The sequence below is a fragment of the Cornus florida genome, unplaced genomic scaffold (genome assembly GCF_030987335.1).
Source record: "Cornus florida cultivar Cherokee Brave unplaced genomic scaffold, ASM3098733v1 CherokeeBrave_3.0.0_Hap2_Chr05, whole genome shotgun sequence".
In the NCBI taxonomy this organism is placed as follows: Eukaryota; Viridiplantae; Streptophyta; class Magnoliopsida; order Cornales; family Cornaceae; genus Cornus; species Cornus florida.
In genome coordinates this window covers 113,150,002-113,165,606 of record NW_026775575.1, presented here as the reverse complement: position 1 = coordinate 113,165,606, position 15,605 = coordinate 113,150,002, and the positions used below count along the sequence as shown (strand labels likewise).

The 15,605-nt window shown below is 32.6% G+C and overlaps 2 protein-coding genes across 2 annotated transcripts; one reads left to right on the top strand and one right to left on the bottom strand.

Moving 5' to 3' along the window:
- Positions 1-212: 212 nt before the first annotated feature.
- Positions 213-1,216, top strand: LOC132310489 (heavy metal-associated isoprenylated plant protein 16-like). Its single transcript, XM_059808660.1, has 3 exons — positions 213-313; positions 423-501; positions 654-1,216. Exons 1-3 carry the CDS (start codon positions 308-310, stop codon positions 938-940), a joined length of 372 nt encoding a protein of 123 aa, XP_059664643.1. The 5' UTR covers positions 213-307; the 3' UTR covers positions 941-1,216.
- A 7,837-nt stretch (positions 1,217-9,053) lies between these two features.
- LOC132308683 (cytochrome P450 724B1-like) lies at positions 9,054-12,686 on the bottom strand. The gene is made up of 9 exons (XM_059806854.1): positions 11,990-12,686; positions 11,399-11,723; positions 11,159-11,311; positions 10,760-11,005; positions 10,529-10,615; positions 10,318-10,396; positions 10,045-10,151; positions 9,473-9,594; positions 9,054-9,390 (listed from the first exon to the last, which is right to left on the bottom strand). The coding sequence occupies exons 1-9, from the start codon at positions 12,202-12,204 to the stop codon at positions 9,297-9,299; spliced, it is 1,428 nt and encodes a 475-aa protein (XP_059662837.1). The 5' UTR covers positions 12,205-12,686; the 3' UTR covers positions 9,054-9,296.
- Positions 12,687-15,605: the final 2,919 nt, after the last annotated feature.

Here is a 15,605-nt window from a genome sequence, read left to right as displayed (position 1 = left end):
ATTTTCATTCAATATATATATATATATATATGAATATAAGCGTTTGTTGCGTGTCCTTCTGCGGGGATTCGACTTTTGGGGCCTAGCAGTATTTGACTAATCACAGTAGTAAAGACTGTCTATGTTGATCGAATCCATTTAGGTAACCATCAAGCAGATTACTACTATAAATAGAGGCCATAACTTCTTCACATACTCGTACCACCAACACATTCAAGTACCGCTCCACCGTTCTCAAACTCCATCTATTCTGTCGTTTTTTTTGTTTGTTCATCATATTTACCAAACAGGAGGCCGGAGGATCAAAATGAAGGTATATATATATAATTTTATTTATGCAAGTGTATATGAGGAAATAGAATGCACTTACAATGGATTTTATATGATTATAAGCTGAATGTGATTTGGGTTTTTGATTGCAGCAAAAGCTAGTCATCAAGGTGTGCTTGAATGGAAAGAAGTCTCGTTCCAAAGCCATGAAGATAGTAGTTGGTATTTCAGGTAAATTTGGTTTCTTCTTTAAACATAACAGTTTTTTTTTTTTTTTTTCCAATCAGTAAAGCTTGTAGTTTTTCCAATTTCCCTTGGAATTTAAAAAGTATACGTACACATATTTATATATATGTATGGCTAAATGTATGTATGTTGTGCAGGAGTGGAGTCAGCAGCTTTACAGGGTGCGGACAAGAACCAGATAGAGGTAACCGGGGATGGGGTGGACGCGGTTGTGCTGACGACGGCGCTGAGAAAGAACGTGGGCTATGCGGAGCTGGTAAGCGTCACTGCAGTTGGTGAGAAGAAGCCGGAACCGAGGAAAATCGAGGCCAATGTTGTGCAGCCTCCCCTGATTCGGACTCCTTGTTACCAATACCCGCCTTGCCGAATGATTTATGAATATTGGGAATACCCCGACCAAGACCCCATTTGCTCTATTATGTGATTGTAATGAAGAGGAATTTGTGTTGCTTTTTAGAGGAATTTGTGTTGCTTGCAGGAGAGGAGGGAATAATACCAGCTGATGCTGCTTATTTGGGAGGCAATCTAATTATATATACATGTACACTTTTTTTCGGCAGAACATAATAAATAACAAACTTAGTCCATGTATTGGATTGGCAGTTTCGAACCCTGCAGAGCTGTCCTTGTTTGTTTTGTGTACTACTATTAATTACGTCAACGGTCTATTAATCTTGTATTAACTTTTTCAAATTGGTAAGTCCTTTTAGACTGGCTTTAATTGGCGGGTCACTTGATTTGAAACACAACAAACTTTCAAGAATGGCAAAGGCCGCCACTACAAGTCAGAATAGTAGTTTAAACACATTACATATATGGATCAATTATAAGAGTATCATATAACAATATAGATGAAGTTTAGGTGTTGTAGCCAAGTGTTGCAAAATACTATAATGATAACATACTTCTTGTTAACCATTGGGCAAATCGCCCAAGTCATATGATCTCTCTTGACTTTAAGTTATTGAGAAATTATTACATAATTCCAATCAATTATGACATGACACACAAGCAAATAATTCTGCATGGTGACCCATTTTTTTTAGAGGTAATGATATGTAATGCCCCCTTGCACATTAGGCCATAATGTTATCATGAAAGTTTGACAATTCTATGAGACGTGACTAATTAAGAACAAGATTAGAAACAATGATGATGATGGTTAGCAATTATAAAACTTCTTCTGTTAGATAATGTGGGCCTTATAGAGCAGATCAAGCCCTGACTGTCCGATGAAGTTGGTTGGTTGGTTCCCTCTTCATTTACTTCCACACCCTGTTCTACAGAAATGCAATTCATTAATGTGAATTTGCATTAGGCCTTTGTGAATGAACCCACAAACAGAGCAGCACTTGGTTATTTCCAGACAAACAGAGTACAACTATAAAGCACCGAAAAACTCGTTAGTAGTGTTGCGCCAAAATTCTGTTAATAAGCCCAAATATAGGCCCAAGCTTCTAAAATTGACATTGATGCACATTCAAAGCTGATATCATATGAACATTGCATTTTGCATTCATACAATAAAGAGGCAGCACTTCATGCTAGTCAAGTTCTATATCTAAAACTCCAGTAAGTACACAATACTAACATTAGCAACACTGATATGATTAATATTAAACCATAAGATTTATTTTTTTATTTTTCTTTTTTGACAAAGACGAAAAAAAATACACAAGAAAGAGAAAAAACATAATCAAAGAGTAGAGCATGAAACAACCACGGGGCCAAATGCTCCACTCCAAATCGCCTAAATGGGCGTTCAAAGCGTGCTTACTCACTAAATGAGCAACATTGTTACAACCACGAGGAGTCCAAGCAAGGGAAGAACCCAAGCAATCCTCTAAAAGAGAAGAAACATCCGAGAAAATAACATTTAGAGCATCCACAGAGGCAGACAACTTCATTACAGAGTGACAGTCACCTTCAATAACCACATCCCGGTAGCCCCAATTTTTGGGAAGACCCATGAGAGAGCTTGGGACATTTTGCAATTGTTAGTTGAAAATGTTGACATTGTGTTGAAGATGACAATCTTATATTAAATTTTTCCTAAGATATATTATCGTGTATTTAAATATGCTCAAAAATCCTAAATCAGATCAGAGTTTTGATTTGATACTCAAAAATCCTAAAGTCAAATCAGATTTTGAGAAAGATAGGGAGGAGAGAAATTCAGAGCCGTTTGACATTTGAACATGTGTATATATATATATAGTTTTTGGTGTGGGTTCAATCTTAACATAAACCTTACAGCTGAGCTCGTCCCTACCTAATAAGTATGTATATACAACCAGTATACCAACAGTGGGCCATGGGTTGATGTTGAAATGTCTAGTCCTCCTCCAAATATTAATAAATAATGACTCATGACCTTATTTCTCTGGTTGACTTAAGTAGATGATTCCAGTTTTAAGATTACTAATTCACACTACTTTCACAAGATGATCCGTCTCTCTCCGCCTAGTGTGAAACCAAGAAAAAGAATGCTTCAACTTTTTGATGCAATACAAGGGAAAAAAAAAATAGTCGGTAGAGATAAGAGTTGATAATGCATAGTACGTATTTTCAGTGTCCATTGCCTATGAGTTGATAATTTATGTAATCGTTTGAAAATTGAAACGTACTGGTTTTTAATTTGTTTTTTATAGTATGTTTTCTTATCTGTACATGTAAATCTTTCAAACTTAGTTAACTTGACAATTGAAAATGGCTACTCAAGTCACGAGATGGACCTCTCAAACCTAATTACAAACATTATTATTATTATTATTATTATTTTCGTTCACTTTTCTTTTCAATTTTAGTCATCTAACATCATTTGACACATTTTGAGTATGCATGATTTCAGCATACTCAATTTTTTGAGAGGAAACTACCTTCCGATTTTTATTTTGAGAGAAATGTATTAATTGTTCTCTTTTTTTTTCTTTTTTTTCTTTTTTTTTTTTGCGTATATTTGAGCGTGATATAATTGAAATTTATGACATTCCAAGCACCAATACTAACTTTTTCTTGTTTGAAATCCCAAAATCATAACCATGTTGATTTCGAGCCTAATAATTTTAGGATCTAATAATCAAAGACTTGACTTTAGTGGTATATATATTCTCCACCTTTCTCAAAACTTGGTTAGTTAAGAAAGCCAAAATCATGGTACGCCTATGGCATTTTTGTATATATTAGACAAATTTTTTTTTTTTTTTAACGAGTTTTTAGATTTCAAAACATTTAAGTAGTGTATTATTTTTTACCTATCTGGCATACTCATAATTACTTATGATGACATGAATCTTATTACTCCCTCCCTTTCAAAATAGTTGTTCATTTATTTATTTTGGAATGTCCCAAAAAACAAGTCTCATTTCAAAATTGAATGCACTATTTTTTATGACATTTTCAAAAATATCCTTTTAACTAAATAACTCAACTATTTACGAAAAATTATTTTGTCTTTTAGTAAGAGTATATTTGAAATTCCATTCTTATCAATACAAAAAAAAATTATTAAAACTCCACTATCGTAAAAAATTGAATTCTACTTACATATATATCGGGACAGAGAAAGTAATACAAAACATTAAGAAGTAGTGAGAATACAAGCAGGACATGTATGGTACAAAACATCTTTTTTTTTACTCCGATTGCAAAAGGAAAGCTCGTCAATATACTCAAGGGAACACCCTTAATAGCATTACTCTTTGCATAATTAAGAATCACATATTTTTTATTATTAATTTTTCGTTTTTTATTACTGAGAGGAAGATTGTCCATCTTCATTTATCATATTATATATATATATATATATATATATATATATATATATACACGTTTGTTGCGTGTCACTTGAGTTGGGGTGCTTATGCGAGGATTCAGGAACGATGGGGATGACTTTTGGGGCCTACCATGTGAATTCCATTATATGACTAATCACAGTTAAAGGCTGCGTATGTTGATCTCGTCATTTTTACTAGATTATATATGTTTAATATATTATTTTGTGTCGAATTATTATCGAATCAGGTGGATTATTATCGGATCGAGTCGATCATAATTCATCGTTAATTTTTTTAGATCATAATTCATCTTTAATTTTTTTAACTAACTTATTATTGAATTTGAATCGTTAATGGAATATGAATTAATTCTTCAATCCTTATGAGAGTTATCGGATTGGAATCAAAATCTAATCTATTGGCAAGTCTACCGTCTACATATATGTGTTAGTTTATTTAACCTTCCAACAAAAATTTGACTTTTGTTACCAAAATACATGTCCACTTTGATAAGTCAAATTAGTAATTCATGTTTATATATATGTATGATGTGCAGGAGTCGGGCGGGACCTAAAACTTTAGGTAAGGAGCACAAGATTGAAATTTTGTAATAATTTCAAAGGGGGCATTAGTAATATTTTATGGGTATATATTGAAATATATATATATATATATATATATACACAGCCTTTTTGGCAGAACATAAATAACAAACTTAGTGTATGTATTGTGGTACGGCAGTTTCAAACCCTGCAGAGCTGCGGTTGTTTGTTTTTTTTTACTTCAAAGCAAGCATGTTTAATTTTATTAATCTTGCACCAAGATAGAGAACAAGTGTTTGAACATCTATATTAACTCTTTCTTACCACTAAGCCCATTATTGGTCACTTGATTTGAAAGACAACAAACTACAAATCAGAATAGTTTGGACCTGTTTACTAACAGGAATGATTCCTGATTTCTGCTGTCGATTCCGAAAATTGAGAATCAAAAGTAAAAATCGTGTTTAGTAAAATACTTTCACTTTTTTATTTTAAGAAACCACTTTCTAATTTTGTGAAGAGAGTTCTCACTTTCTATATTTTCTACACTGTTTGTAGAAATCACTTTCTCGACTGTAGTACTATATATATATATATATATATATATATATATATATATATATATATCCAAACTAATCATCTATATCACCCACCTCCTCTCCACCACGGTCATTGCCACTGCCACCTCCTCGTCGTCGACAACCACCGCCATTGCCGACAACCACCACCATCATCGCTCTTCTCTTCTCTCTACCACCACAAATTGCTACCAAACACCGTCGAAAACTGAAACCCCTTCATTGTTTTGAAAGAACAAGGTTAATATGAAATTCCTCCTCAAAGAAGTTAAATTCAACGGAATTCTCTGCCGAATCGGCGACGAGGCTATGACGATGTGGGCAACGAATCTGGCAATTGAGCATCTTCTACTTTGCTTTCAAAAGTCAAAAATCTTTGAAAAAGAAAAGACACGAAAAGTCAACAAAAAAGAATATTAGACTCGCCTCTTCTTGAAATCTCTGAAGCATAAGATGCTTCTGTTCAAGATCCGCGAGGTAAGGATCAAGCTAACTCTCACCCTATAAGGCAAGCTTTTGATTTTGATCCCTAAAGATTAGACCTTCCAGGTCCAAAAATACCATAAATAGAAAGATTAGGGCCTCAGACTAATCTTCCCAATAATAGAGATCGTGAGAGCCAGTCATACCATATGTAAGGGGTATAGCTCTGGGAACGGGCTTAGACAATGGATCGACTAATGGCTCGCCGGATATGACCAAGTTAATCCGGCGTTGAGAGACACAGTTAGAGAAAAAAAAATAAAAATAAAAATAAAAAATAAAAAATAAAAATTATAGAGAGAGAAAGATAAAGGAAGCAAAATTAAAATCAAAATTATTAAACTTCCTTTCTGTTTTTTACTTTCAAAATATTAAAAATAAAATTTTCTTATTAAACACCATTTGACTTTCTATTTCATTTCAAAAAAGTAAAAGTAAAAATAAGAAAACGAAAGCGTTAGTAAACGGGCCCTTTATAATCATTACACATATGGATCATTTAAGAGAACTAAGATCTTGAATTGGGCTCACCCATAGTGGACTCGGATCCACACAGCTGGTTTCCCTTCCCGGCCCAGTAAAGTCTGTTGAATGTCAGAACAGCTGCACCCTCTTTCTGGCCGGGCATTATTGTTTGCAAGTAATGATATATATGCAATGGCCCCCTTGCTCATTACACCACTAACTATAATGTTGAAAGTAGGCAATTCAATGAGACATGACCCGTTTAAAAACAAGCTTAGAAATGATGATAATAGTCGTCAATTATATATAAAATTTCATCTGTTAGATAATGTAGGTCTCACTACAGTTCAGCATAGAACCCACCTTGTCTAACAAAAAGGATAATTTTTCATGACATGGGAGCATTCGTCAAATGTAAATTGACATAGGGGGCAGCCAAGCAAAAAAAAAAAAACTGTTATGATCATCTCTGGCTGTCAGTCGTTGTGTCTGCGTGACTCCTCTGATGCCAACTAGGAGGAGAGTCCTATCTTAAGACAAGCTTCTTAGATGGCATCCAGGGAGCCAGGCAGATCAAGCCCTGACCGTCCGATCGTGAAGTTAGTTGCTTGCATGCACCTCCTCCACACCCTGCAATTCAATAATCAGAATTTGCATTAGTAACAAAGTACTCGTACGAAACTAAAAGCAACCAAAGGGTTATTGGTAGTGTTGGGCCAAAATTCTGTTAAATTTCGAATTAGCCCAAACAAAGGCCCAATCTTCTAAAATTGACATTGAAAGCTGATATTATATGAACGAACATTGCAGAATTCAAGTTTCAGCCCTGTAAATCATACAATAAAATTACAACGCATTCATTCATAGAAACTAACATGTATGTGTTTATTACTTATAGATATAGAGATACATTCTTGTATGGACATGAAATGTAATGGTAAAGACTACAGAGGCAGCACTTCATGCTACTCAAGTTGTATATCTAAAACTTCATTAAGTAACCAATACTACTAACATTAGCAACACTGATATGATTAATATTACACTATAACTCAACCCAATTAATTATATATGAGCGATGAAATCTTGATATACTCACATTTCAATTCCAAGCTGAAAAACAATTAAACCCCACTCTTTCTCTCTCTCTAACATATACCTCTGCATCAAATTAACTTCGAAGTGAGAGAGAGACGTAATAGGATGGGAAATTTAAAGGGATTTTGAGAGAAGATGAACAACGGATGATCCAAAGAAAAGGAGAGAGAAAGGAGTTTGAGCAGGCGGCAGAGAGAGAGGCTACACTATGTACTAATATATTAGGCTTATGATTTGCTAATTAACGAAACGAAACCAAATAATAGGATTGTCCTTTCACAATCTAATAAGTATGGAATTTTCTCTCATTGGAATAAATGATTATATATATATATATATATATATATATATATATATGAGTGTACTATTAAATTGGGTGTTTTGACTAGATTTCAGACGTTACCAAAGTCACTGGATGAGACAATTACAGCCTTTGATTTGGGTGGTTTGACGGATCTTTTGATGGCCGTTTAGAATTAACTTAATCTTTTTTTTTTTGGTCAAAAACTTATACTTAAATTTATGTAATTTTTTAACTCTTTTTTCTTTTGTTAAATAAAGACAAACACCTACCATTTACTTTGAGGAGACAAGAAATACACGTGTAGCATCACTAGTGATACTCTGTGTTGCGTGAAAAGGGGAAGTAAGTTTGAACTATTGACAAGTACTGTATTTTATACAATGAAAAGATTTTGACATATTACACTTTAGTCTAATAATTCCGTTAATATAAAATATATTAACTCCAATATGTACCATTTGAATATGAAAATTCAGGGCGGCGAATATGGAATTGGGTAAGGAGTAATAATTGTTTAGAGTGGGTAAGACATGAAATAGATTTCAGAAACAGAGGAATTTTGTTGAATTTTAGCTGGCAGAATGTGACAGATTAGAATATATTAGACCCGTTACTGTTAGTGAATAATAAACCAAGGATGAATTTAGGGGATTTTGAAAATATATCATTAATTTTATTAATTTAATAGTAATATACAAGCATATACTCCGTGTGGCCTATATTAATAATTTATTTTTATATATTCACTTGTTTCAAAATATTTGGTATTTCAAGTTCAAAAAATAATTTAGATATTTTTAAAAGAGGACAACAAATATTTTTAAAAGAGGACAAAAAATAATTTAGATATTTTTATATATTCACTTGTTTCAAAATAGTGGTTTGGGTTTTTTGTGTGTGGAGTCTCACTAGACAAAATGGTACAAAGCAAAGCCCAAATAGCTATGGAAGCTAGAGAACCAAAATGTGGAGTAACAACATAATTAACAAGTATCACAAATGAATTTACCAACAACAACTTGACTTTCATCTCAATGACTTCGAGATAGATCATTGCTTGGTGCCATAAGTAAAAGCTCAAGTTACTAGATGTTAGATCATGGATTTGAGTTGGAAACACTTTTTTATAATTTAAAAAAAAAAATCCATTTTGGTCCTTTCCATTTTCGTTAATTATATTTGAAGCCCCATTAATATAACTTTAGATTTCGTCACACCCCCTCATGTACGTTCTTCAATTCTGCTTCTGCTATTCTTTGAATATTGTAATTGTCACCTAATATTTAAACGATTTCATGACGGAAATTCTCCTGATTATTGTTTATGTGGAGAAGCAAATATTAAAATTACAACGCTTACAGAAATTAATTTTACATATATAGTGAAGCCTCTCTCATTACCAAGGAATTTCTGCATAGGAATCCATCTGATTCTGAAAAGAGTGATGATCGATCATAAAACATTAGTGGTGCTTCTATGGAAAACTTCAATTTGATGGGTATCATTTTCAACCTTAGACGTCAAAAATGGAGGCTCACTTGGAACAGTGGTCCACTTTTAGTGTCAATCCTCTTTGAAACTCTACGTACGGATATGCAATGGGTTGGTCCCCATCTTCAATACTCCATCTACACAAAGATAAAACTAGCATGTTATATATATATATATATATATATATGTTATTGACAGGATGAGGATTTATTTCTTTACCTGAAATTCTGTACTAGATGGTGGAGAAAGAATGCGACTTCCACCTTAGCAAGTTCAGATCCTGGGCAGCATCTGGACCCTCCACCAAATGGAGTGAATTTCTTGCATGTTTGATCTTGGCTCTGAATTTATTTATTCATAAAATTATTTCATTATTTGTTCATAAGACACTGATGTTTTATTCTGTAGAACACAATTCTTAATTACCGAAAAAAAAATCAGGGAGAAACAAAGGTAATACTCCTATTTCGTAGTAAATATATTAAAATGACAAAAATAGTAGGGCATAATCGTACCCCTTCCTTTTCTGAGTAGAAATGGTCCGTCCCTAACCCTAGGTCATAGCCCGATTACTGGTCCAATTTATTTAGAGAGTTTTGATTAAAAATGGACCACATGTAGCATCTAAGTCTACACAACAAAATGCAAATCAGGGCCCAGTTTTCAACCACTAAATTATTGGGATCACTTATAAACCATATATGCGTGTGTGACTGTGTGTTTGTGTGTGTGTGTGTGAGTGTGTGTGTGTGTATAGTAGGACAGACCAACTAGATTTTTAATATGATTACCTCCCATCTCCAAGGATGAAACTCGAAAGCACTTGCATGTAGAGAAGGGTCTAAATGAACCGCACTGAAAACTGGTAGGACCTTCCAACCAGATGGAATTAGATAACCTGAAACAAACACACATAAAAAAAAAGCCAAGACCTTTTTTGTTAGTACAGATCATAAAAGTATATAAAAAATTCAAAAAGCTCATGCATGCATTATGGTGTGTGTGTGTGTATATATATATATATATATATGTTTTGTGATCTTCAAATTAAGGTGGATATTAACCTTTAAATTTGATATCTTTGAGAGCCTTTCGATGCACAAATTTGACAACGTTCCCATATCTAAGAGCTTCATTAATGACCTACAATTAGAAAAATACATTAAAGAGAATAATAAAATTAACATCTTAAAATGAATAATAAAATTAACATCTTAAAATCAATATTATAAATATATATATATATATATATATATATGGTAAAGAAAATATTACATTTTGTGTGAAATCCATTTTCTTGTAATCGTCCAAGTTTAAAAACTCATCTTTCTTCTTCAGGTTTCTTATGTTCTGATGCTCCACCTATATTGAAAAGACTAAATTTAAATATATAAACATAAAACAAATAAACTAGAACATATAGTATTAGTGTATTATATTTGAGTTGAATTAATCTCTAATTAAGATTGGTTTGAAATGCATGACTAAAAAAAAACAAGCATGCACCTTTAATTGTTGAAGTGCAGTAGGTGATTGAGCAAGGAAGTGCACCAGCATGGACATTAAGAGAGAGGTAGTTTCATAGCCACCCAAAAGAGAATCCAAAGCAAAACTAACTTTTTCATCTTCAGATAAGGTATCAACACATAGGAGTATCTCCAGAAAATCACTACTACTTTTGTTAGATTTTCCACCATTTCTTCTTCTTTCCTCTATAATTGCTTTGACAGTGGAAAATATTCTTGTTCTAGCCTGTAAAGATGTCATCAAAGAAAAAGTTGGTCACATGCCTTCTTTTTGCAGTAAAAGAAAGAAAAGGAATATATATATATATATATATATATCCAATTAAACTTTCTTTTAAGTAATAGAGAAAGCGAATTTTAATTTTAGCTACATGATCACCTTAACAGCTCTTGCATATGGAGTCCCAGGAATATAGAGTGGAATAGAAATCAGTCCTCTCATAAAAGTGAGGAAATCTTCAAGAATTTTTGCAGTTTCTGGCTCATCTGGTGTTAAACCTAGCACTTGCTTTACTATTACATTGAATGTAAACTGTAACACACAAATTCAAAACAACCAAAACATATGAGACTATTATATTAAAAGATGGTATAAAATATTGAACATATATATATATACCTTTCTAGCTTCTTCACAGAAGGTGACTTGGTGTTTATGTTTCCATGAATCAAGTATGTCAATGGCTGTCCTCTCTATGTCATTTAAAAACTGAGGGTTTGATTTGGTGGTGGTGACTAGGGAGAGAGCCACATTTCTAAGCCTCTTGTGAGTGTCACCTACTGCCACCAGCATTGAAATCTTCCCAAGAATTCCATGGATGGGCTTTGGGTAGCTGCACTGGAATAACTTGTCTTCATTTTGTAGTATGAAGTAGTTCAGCTCTTGGTCACATGACACCACTGTGGGAGAGAAGAACAAATGGGATTTGAACACTTTCCCATACCTGAAAAAACACCAAAAACCCTTTCATGCCACCTCTTAGGTGTCCATTTACACAATTGAACAAGTATATATATATGTATATATAAACCCTGACTATATGTAGTTTTGTACTAAAGAGCTTTCAAAAACAATGAATTAAATACATATATAACTAATTGACAGCATGAGTTTGGAGTCAAGAATTTAAAACATCAGTATATGTATATGTATACGTATACGTATACGTATACGTATATATAGACCTACAAAAAATATGTTGTTATTTACCTAGAACAATGGTGTTGAAGAAAGGTGCCAGTAGAGTTGGAAGGGTGAGGCTTCAAAAAAGAAAGTGTTTCACCAAGGACAGGCCACCCAAAAGTCCCTTTAGGAACAAGACCAAACTTGAGGAACAAAGGCAAGAAATGGTTTACAATGATTCCCAACAAAGATCCAACAAAACCAACTAACAAGGCAATCCAAAAACCTCCAGCCATGGACATAGGCTTGGTTTGGTTTGGTTTGGTTTGATTAGGTTCTCTCTAGCTAGCTTGTTGTTGTGTAGAAGTTGAAAAATGAGAGCAACTTTAAAACTTCTGTGCAATTAATGGAACTTTGGAAGGCACCACCAAATGGTAGCTAGTCTTGATGCCAATATATATAGAGAGGAGAGAGAGAGTTTATGTTGTGTTTATTTAGACAAGTTGGAAAACAGGCTTTATCAGACATAGGAAATGAAAATGAACCTAGCCTACCTACTAGGATCTAGACTTCTACACTGGGTACTACTAGCTAGGTAGGTGTGCAGGCCACAAATTATAGTATATATTATACTAAAATATATTATACTACTGCTAGTATTTTATCTTTTTTATTTTTTTTTTGACGCGAGAACCCTTACAATTATGCGTTCTTTGGGTATGTAGCTCTCAGTAAACCCCTGCCAACAATAGTGTATATTTTTTGTTAACATATGCAGTAGTTGTTTTTCTTTACAAGGACTATATCACTATTATTCATTTGATCTTTGTTTAATTATTTTTTAAAAGAAGCTAATGATATGCATGTTTCTGCAATATTATCGAGCATTGAGTTGCTATATGTACTTTTTAATATAATTTTTTTATTATTAAATCTTTATAATGTGAAATTAACAAAAATTAAAGTAGCGTCATGAAAAAAAACAAAATCCACCAGTGGAGACTAAACAACCAAATTGGATTGAAACCACGAGAGCTAGTTACTACATTATTCTGTTGTTCTTGGCACAGACAAGTACTTATGCTGAGTTGGTCCTAAAAATTACATACAACCAAAAACATAATCATATATGGCCATTGATCCCAGTATAATATAGTTGATGGTTGTCAAGATACTTGGTGCAGATATATTATTAGCGTTAATTGAACAAAGAAATTATGCATGTGTGTGTCTTCTTACCCCCACACACACACAAGCAAAACAAAACAAAAAGAACAATTAAAATGAACCTTGCCTAATTCAATTATTAATTCTATCAAAACATCATCTTCAGTTGATCATTAGTGATATAAATTGTGATGGTGATGATAATACAGTCCTAGTGGTCGCATTAGTACTGGACAACATGGTTTATCACAATTATGGTGATGGAGGTTTTGGATAAGTTATAATGGTAATGTATAAGTGGTGTTTATTATGGTGGAAGCACTTATATTGATAGTGACGATATTACATATACTACTATATATATACACACACACACACTACTAGTTCAGGGGATGCCTATGGTTAAATTATACCTTTAGTTACGTTTTGGAAAGAGAATTGGCACGTTAATTAATAATAGAAACTTTACTAATGATCATTTCCAATTCCACCCTTTGGGGTTCTCGGAACTGAAAGTGAAAATTCCTCCATGTAATGGGTTAAAAAAGTCATGCCATGGACAACATTTCTCTTTTGGACTAATTGATGGTAGCAGATGCTTTTTGTGTTGAAAAAAGTTGGCGTGGATCTTGGACTTCTTTTATTCCGATATGAAAGAGATTCTTGAGTTTTTTTTTTTTTTTTTTTAAGATAAGTTTTTTCTTAATTTAGAGATATTTCTAATAAGAGTAATGATACTTACACCGATCACTTAGACAAAATTATTAGATTTACTATATTTGATTGGTCAATGCATGCTTTTTGTGTTGAAAAAAGTTTGTGTGGATCTTGGACTTCTTTTATTATGATATGAAAGAGATTCTTGAGTTTTTTTTTTTTTTTTTATTAGATAAGTTTTTTCTTAATTTAGAGGTATTTTTAATAAGAGTAATGATACTTGTACCGATCACTTAGGTAGAATTATTAGATTTATTATATTTGATTGGTCAATGCATGTCAAATATAAAAAATGAGACCCTCCACTTCCTCATCTAATGCATTAATAACCAATCATATATAGTAGGTCTAACAATTCTGCTTAAGTAATCCGTGCAAGTATCATTACTCTTCCAAATAATGTTGCTCTGCCTAACTTTATTGAACGTCAATTGAATATACTTTTATTGTAATTAGAGTATCTCCAGCGGTCTATTAAAATAACATTTTGTGTAAAATATACACTGCCACCTATGACATGTAAATTTTTTCCATCTCCAGCAGTCTGTTAAGATACATTGCCACATCACTAATGTGTAAAAAGATTGTATATTTTATACAACTTTTTTACACTGCAAACATATTTTCTTTCTCATCCCTCTTTCTCGTTCTATTAAAGAATCAACTATATATTAAGTAAGTTTGTAAAAGTTATATGGGTCCTGGCATGATACATGGTTGATTGTCATTGAGAGGTATTTTTACAAAAAAAAAGGTTTAAAACAACCTTTGGAGTTAAAATTAAATAATCTGAAATTTTTGTATAAATTCATCATGACACATCAGATTTATACAAAAAAATATATACACAACGGTTGGAGATACTCTTAGTTGTGTTTGCTTTGTAAAAAAATAAAAATAAAAAATTCACATGACACCATACTGAGTTTTACCAATTTTTTGGATTGTTCCAAATTTTAGTAAAACTATATACACTTCATTTAAAATAGAATGTGGCATTCAATTTTTTTTAATATGTCTATATTTTATATATAACTATAAAAATATATATATTATAAATTTTTCGTGCTTGTATTTTAGACTAGTCAAGTTGTTGAAGTGGAATAAAACCTTTATTGAAATTTCGCCTTAAATTAATTCAGTTTCTAAAATTGAAATTCAATTCCAATCTCATGATCTTAACTGCCATGTTCACACTCCTAAAATGTTAAGGTATTGTACTGGGCTTGCATTCCCTACCTTTGTGAGCTTCAAATAAAGCTCTAGCTAGGCTTGCAATTTCTCTCTTGTCAACTAGAATTTTTATCCAAAATGAAAATGATGTGATGGTGATAATATTTTTAAAATTGATTGAGAAAAATATTCTTTTATTTTCGAAGTAATTGCAATCAATTAGATCAAATCATTCTTTGAAAGTTCAAAGCCACTGGAACATAAGTAGAGCAATAATACAAATTGATTTTCGGTATGGACCAAAGTATGTTCTACTTTTTTTTTTCTGTAATTTTATTCCCTTAGTATGTATTACAGTAATTGCCCAAAAAATAAATAAATAATCTTCCATGTGTATAATAAACTGGTCTTCTGGACCACTATGATCACTACCACAAAAAAAACCACATAACAGTGTGTTATGTCCTTCTCACCAAATTTTCTACCCACCAAAAAACGAAAATCCTTGAATGGAACCTCAGTTCATCCAAATTGTTCCTATATATATATATAAGTGTATATTCTATTAAGGGTAAATTGCATTTAAATTTCCTTAACTTTCACCTTGCGGGGTTGTTTTTTGATATTTTGTCAAAAATATGCCGAC

Excerpts from the sequence above, each read along its gene's own strand:
- LOC132310489 (XM_059808660.1), top strand. Across the intron at positions 502-653 it reads GATAGTAGTTGGTATTTCAG|GAGTGGAGTCAGCAGCTTTA; the intron begins GTAAATTTGGTT and ends TATGTTGTGCAG.
- LOC132308683 (XM_059806854.1), bottom strand. The coding sequence starts at position 12,204 with ATGTCCATGGCTGGAGGTTTTTGGATTGCCTTGTTAGTTGGTTTTGTT. Across the intron at positions 11,006-11,158 it reads CATATGCAAGAGCTGTTAAG|GCTAGAACAAGAATATTTTC; the intron begins GTGATCATGTAG and ends ACATCTTTACAG. Across the intron at positions 9,595-10,044 it reads TTCATCCTTGGAGATGGGAG|AGCCAAGATCAAACATGCAA; the intron begins GTAATCATATTA and ends AAATAAATTCAG.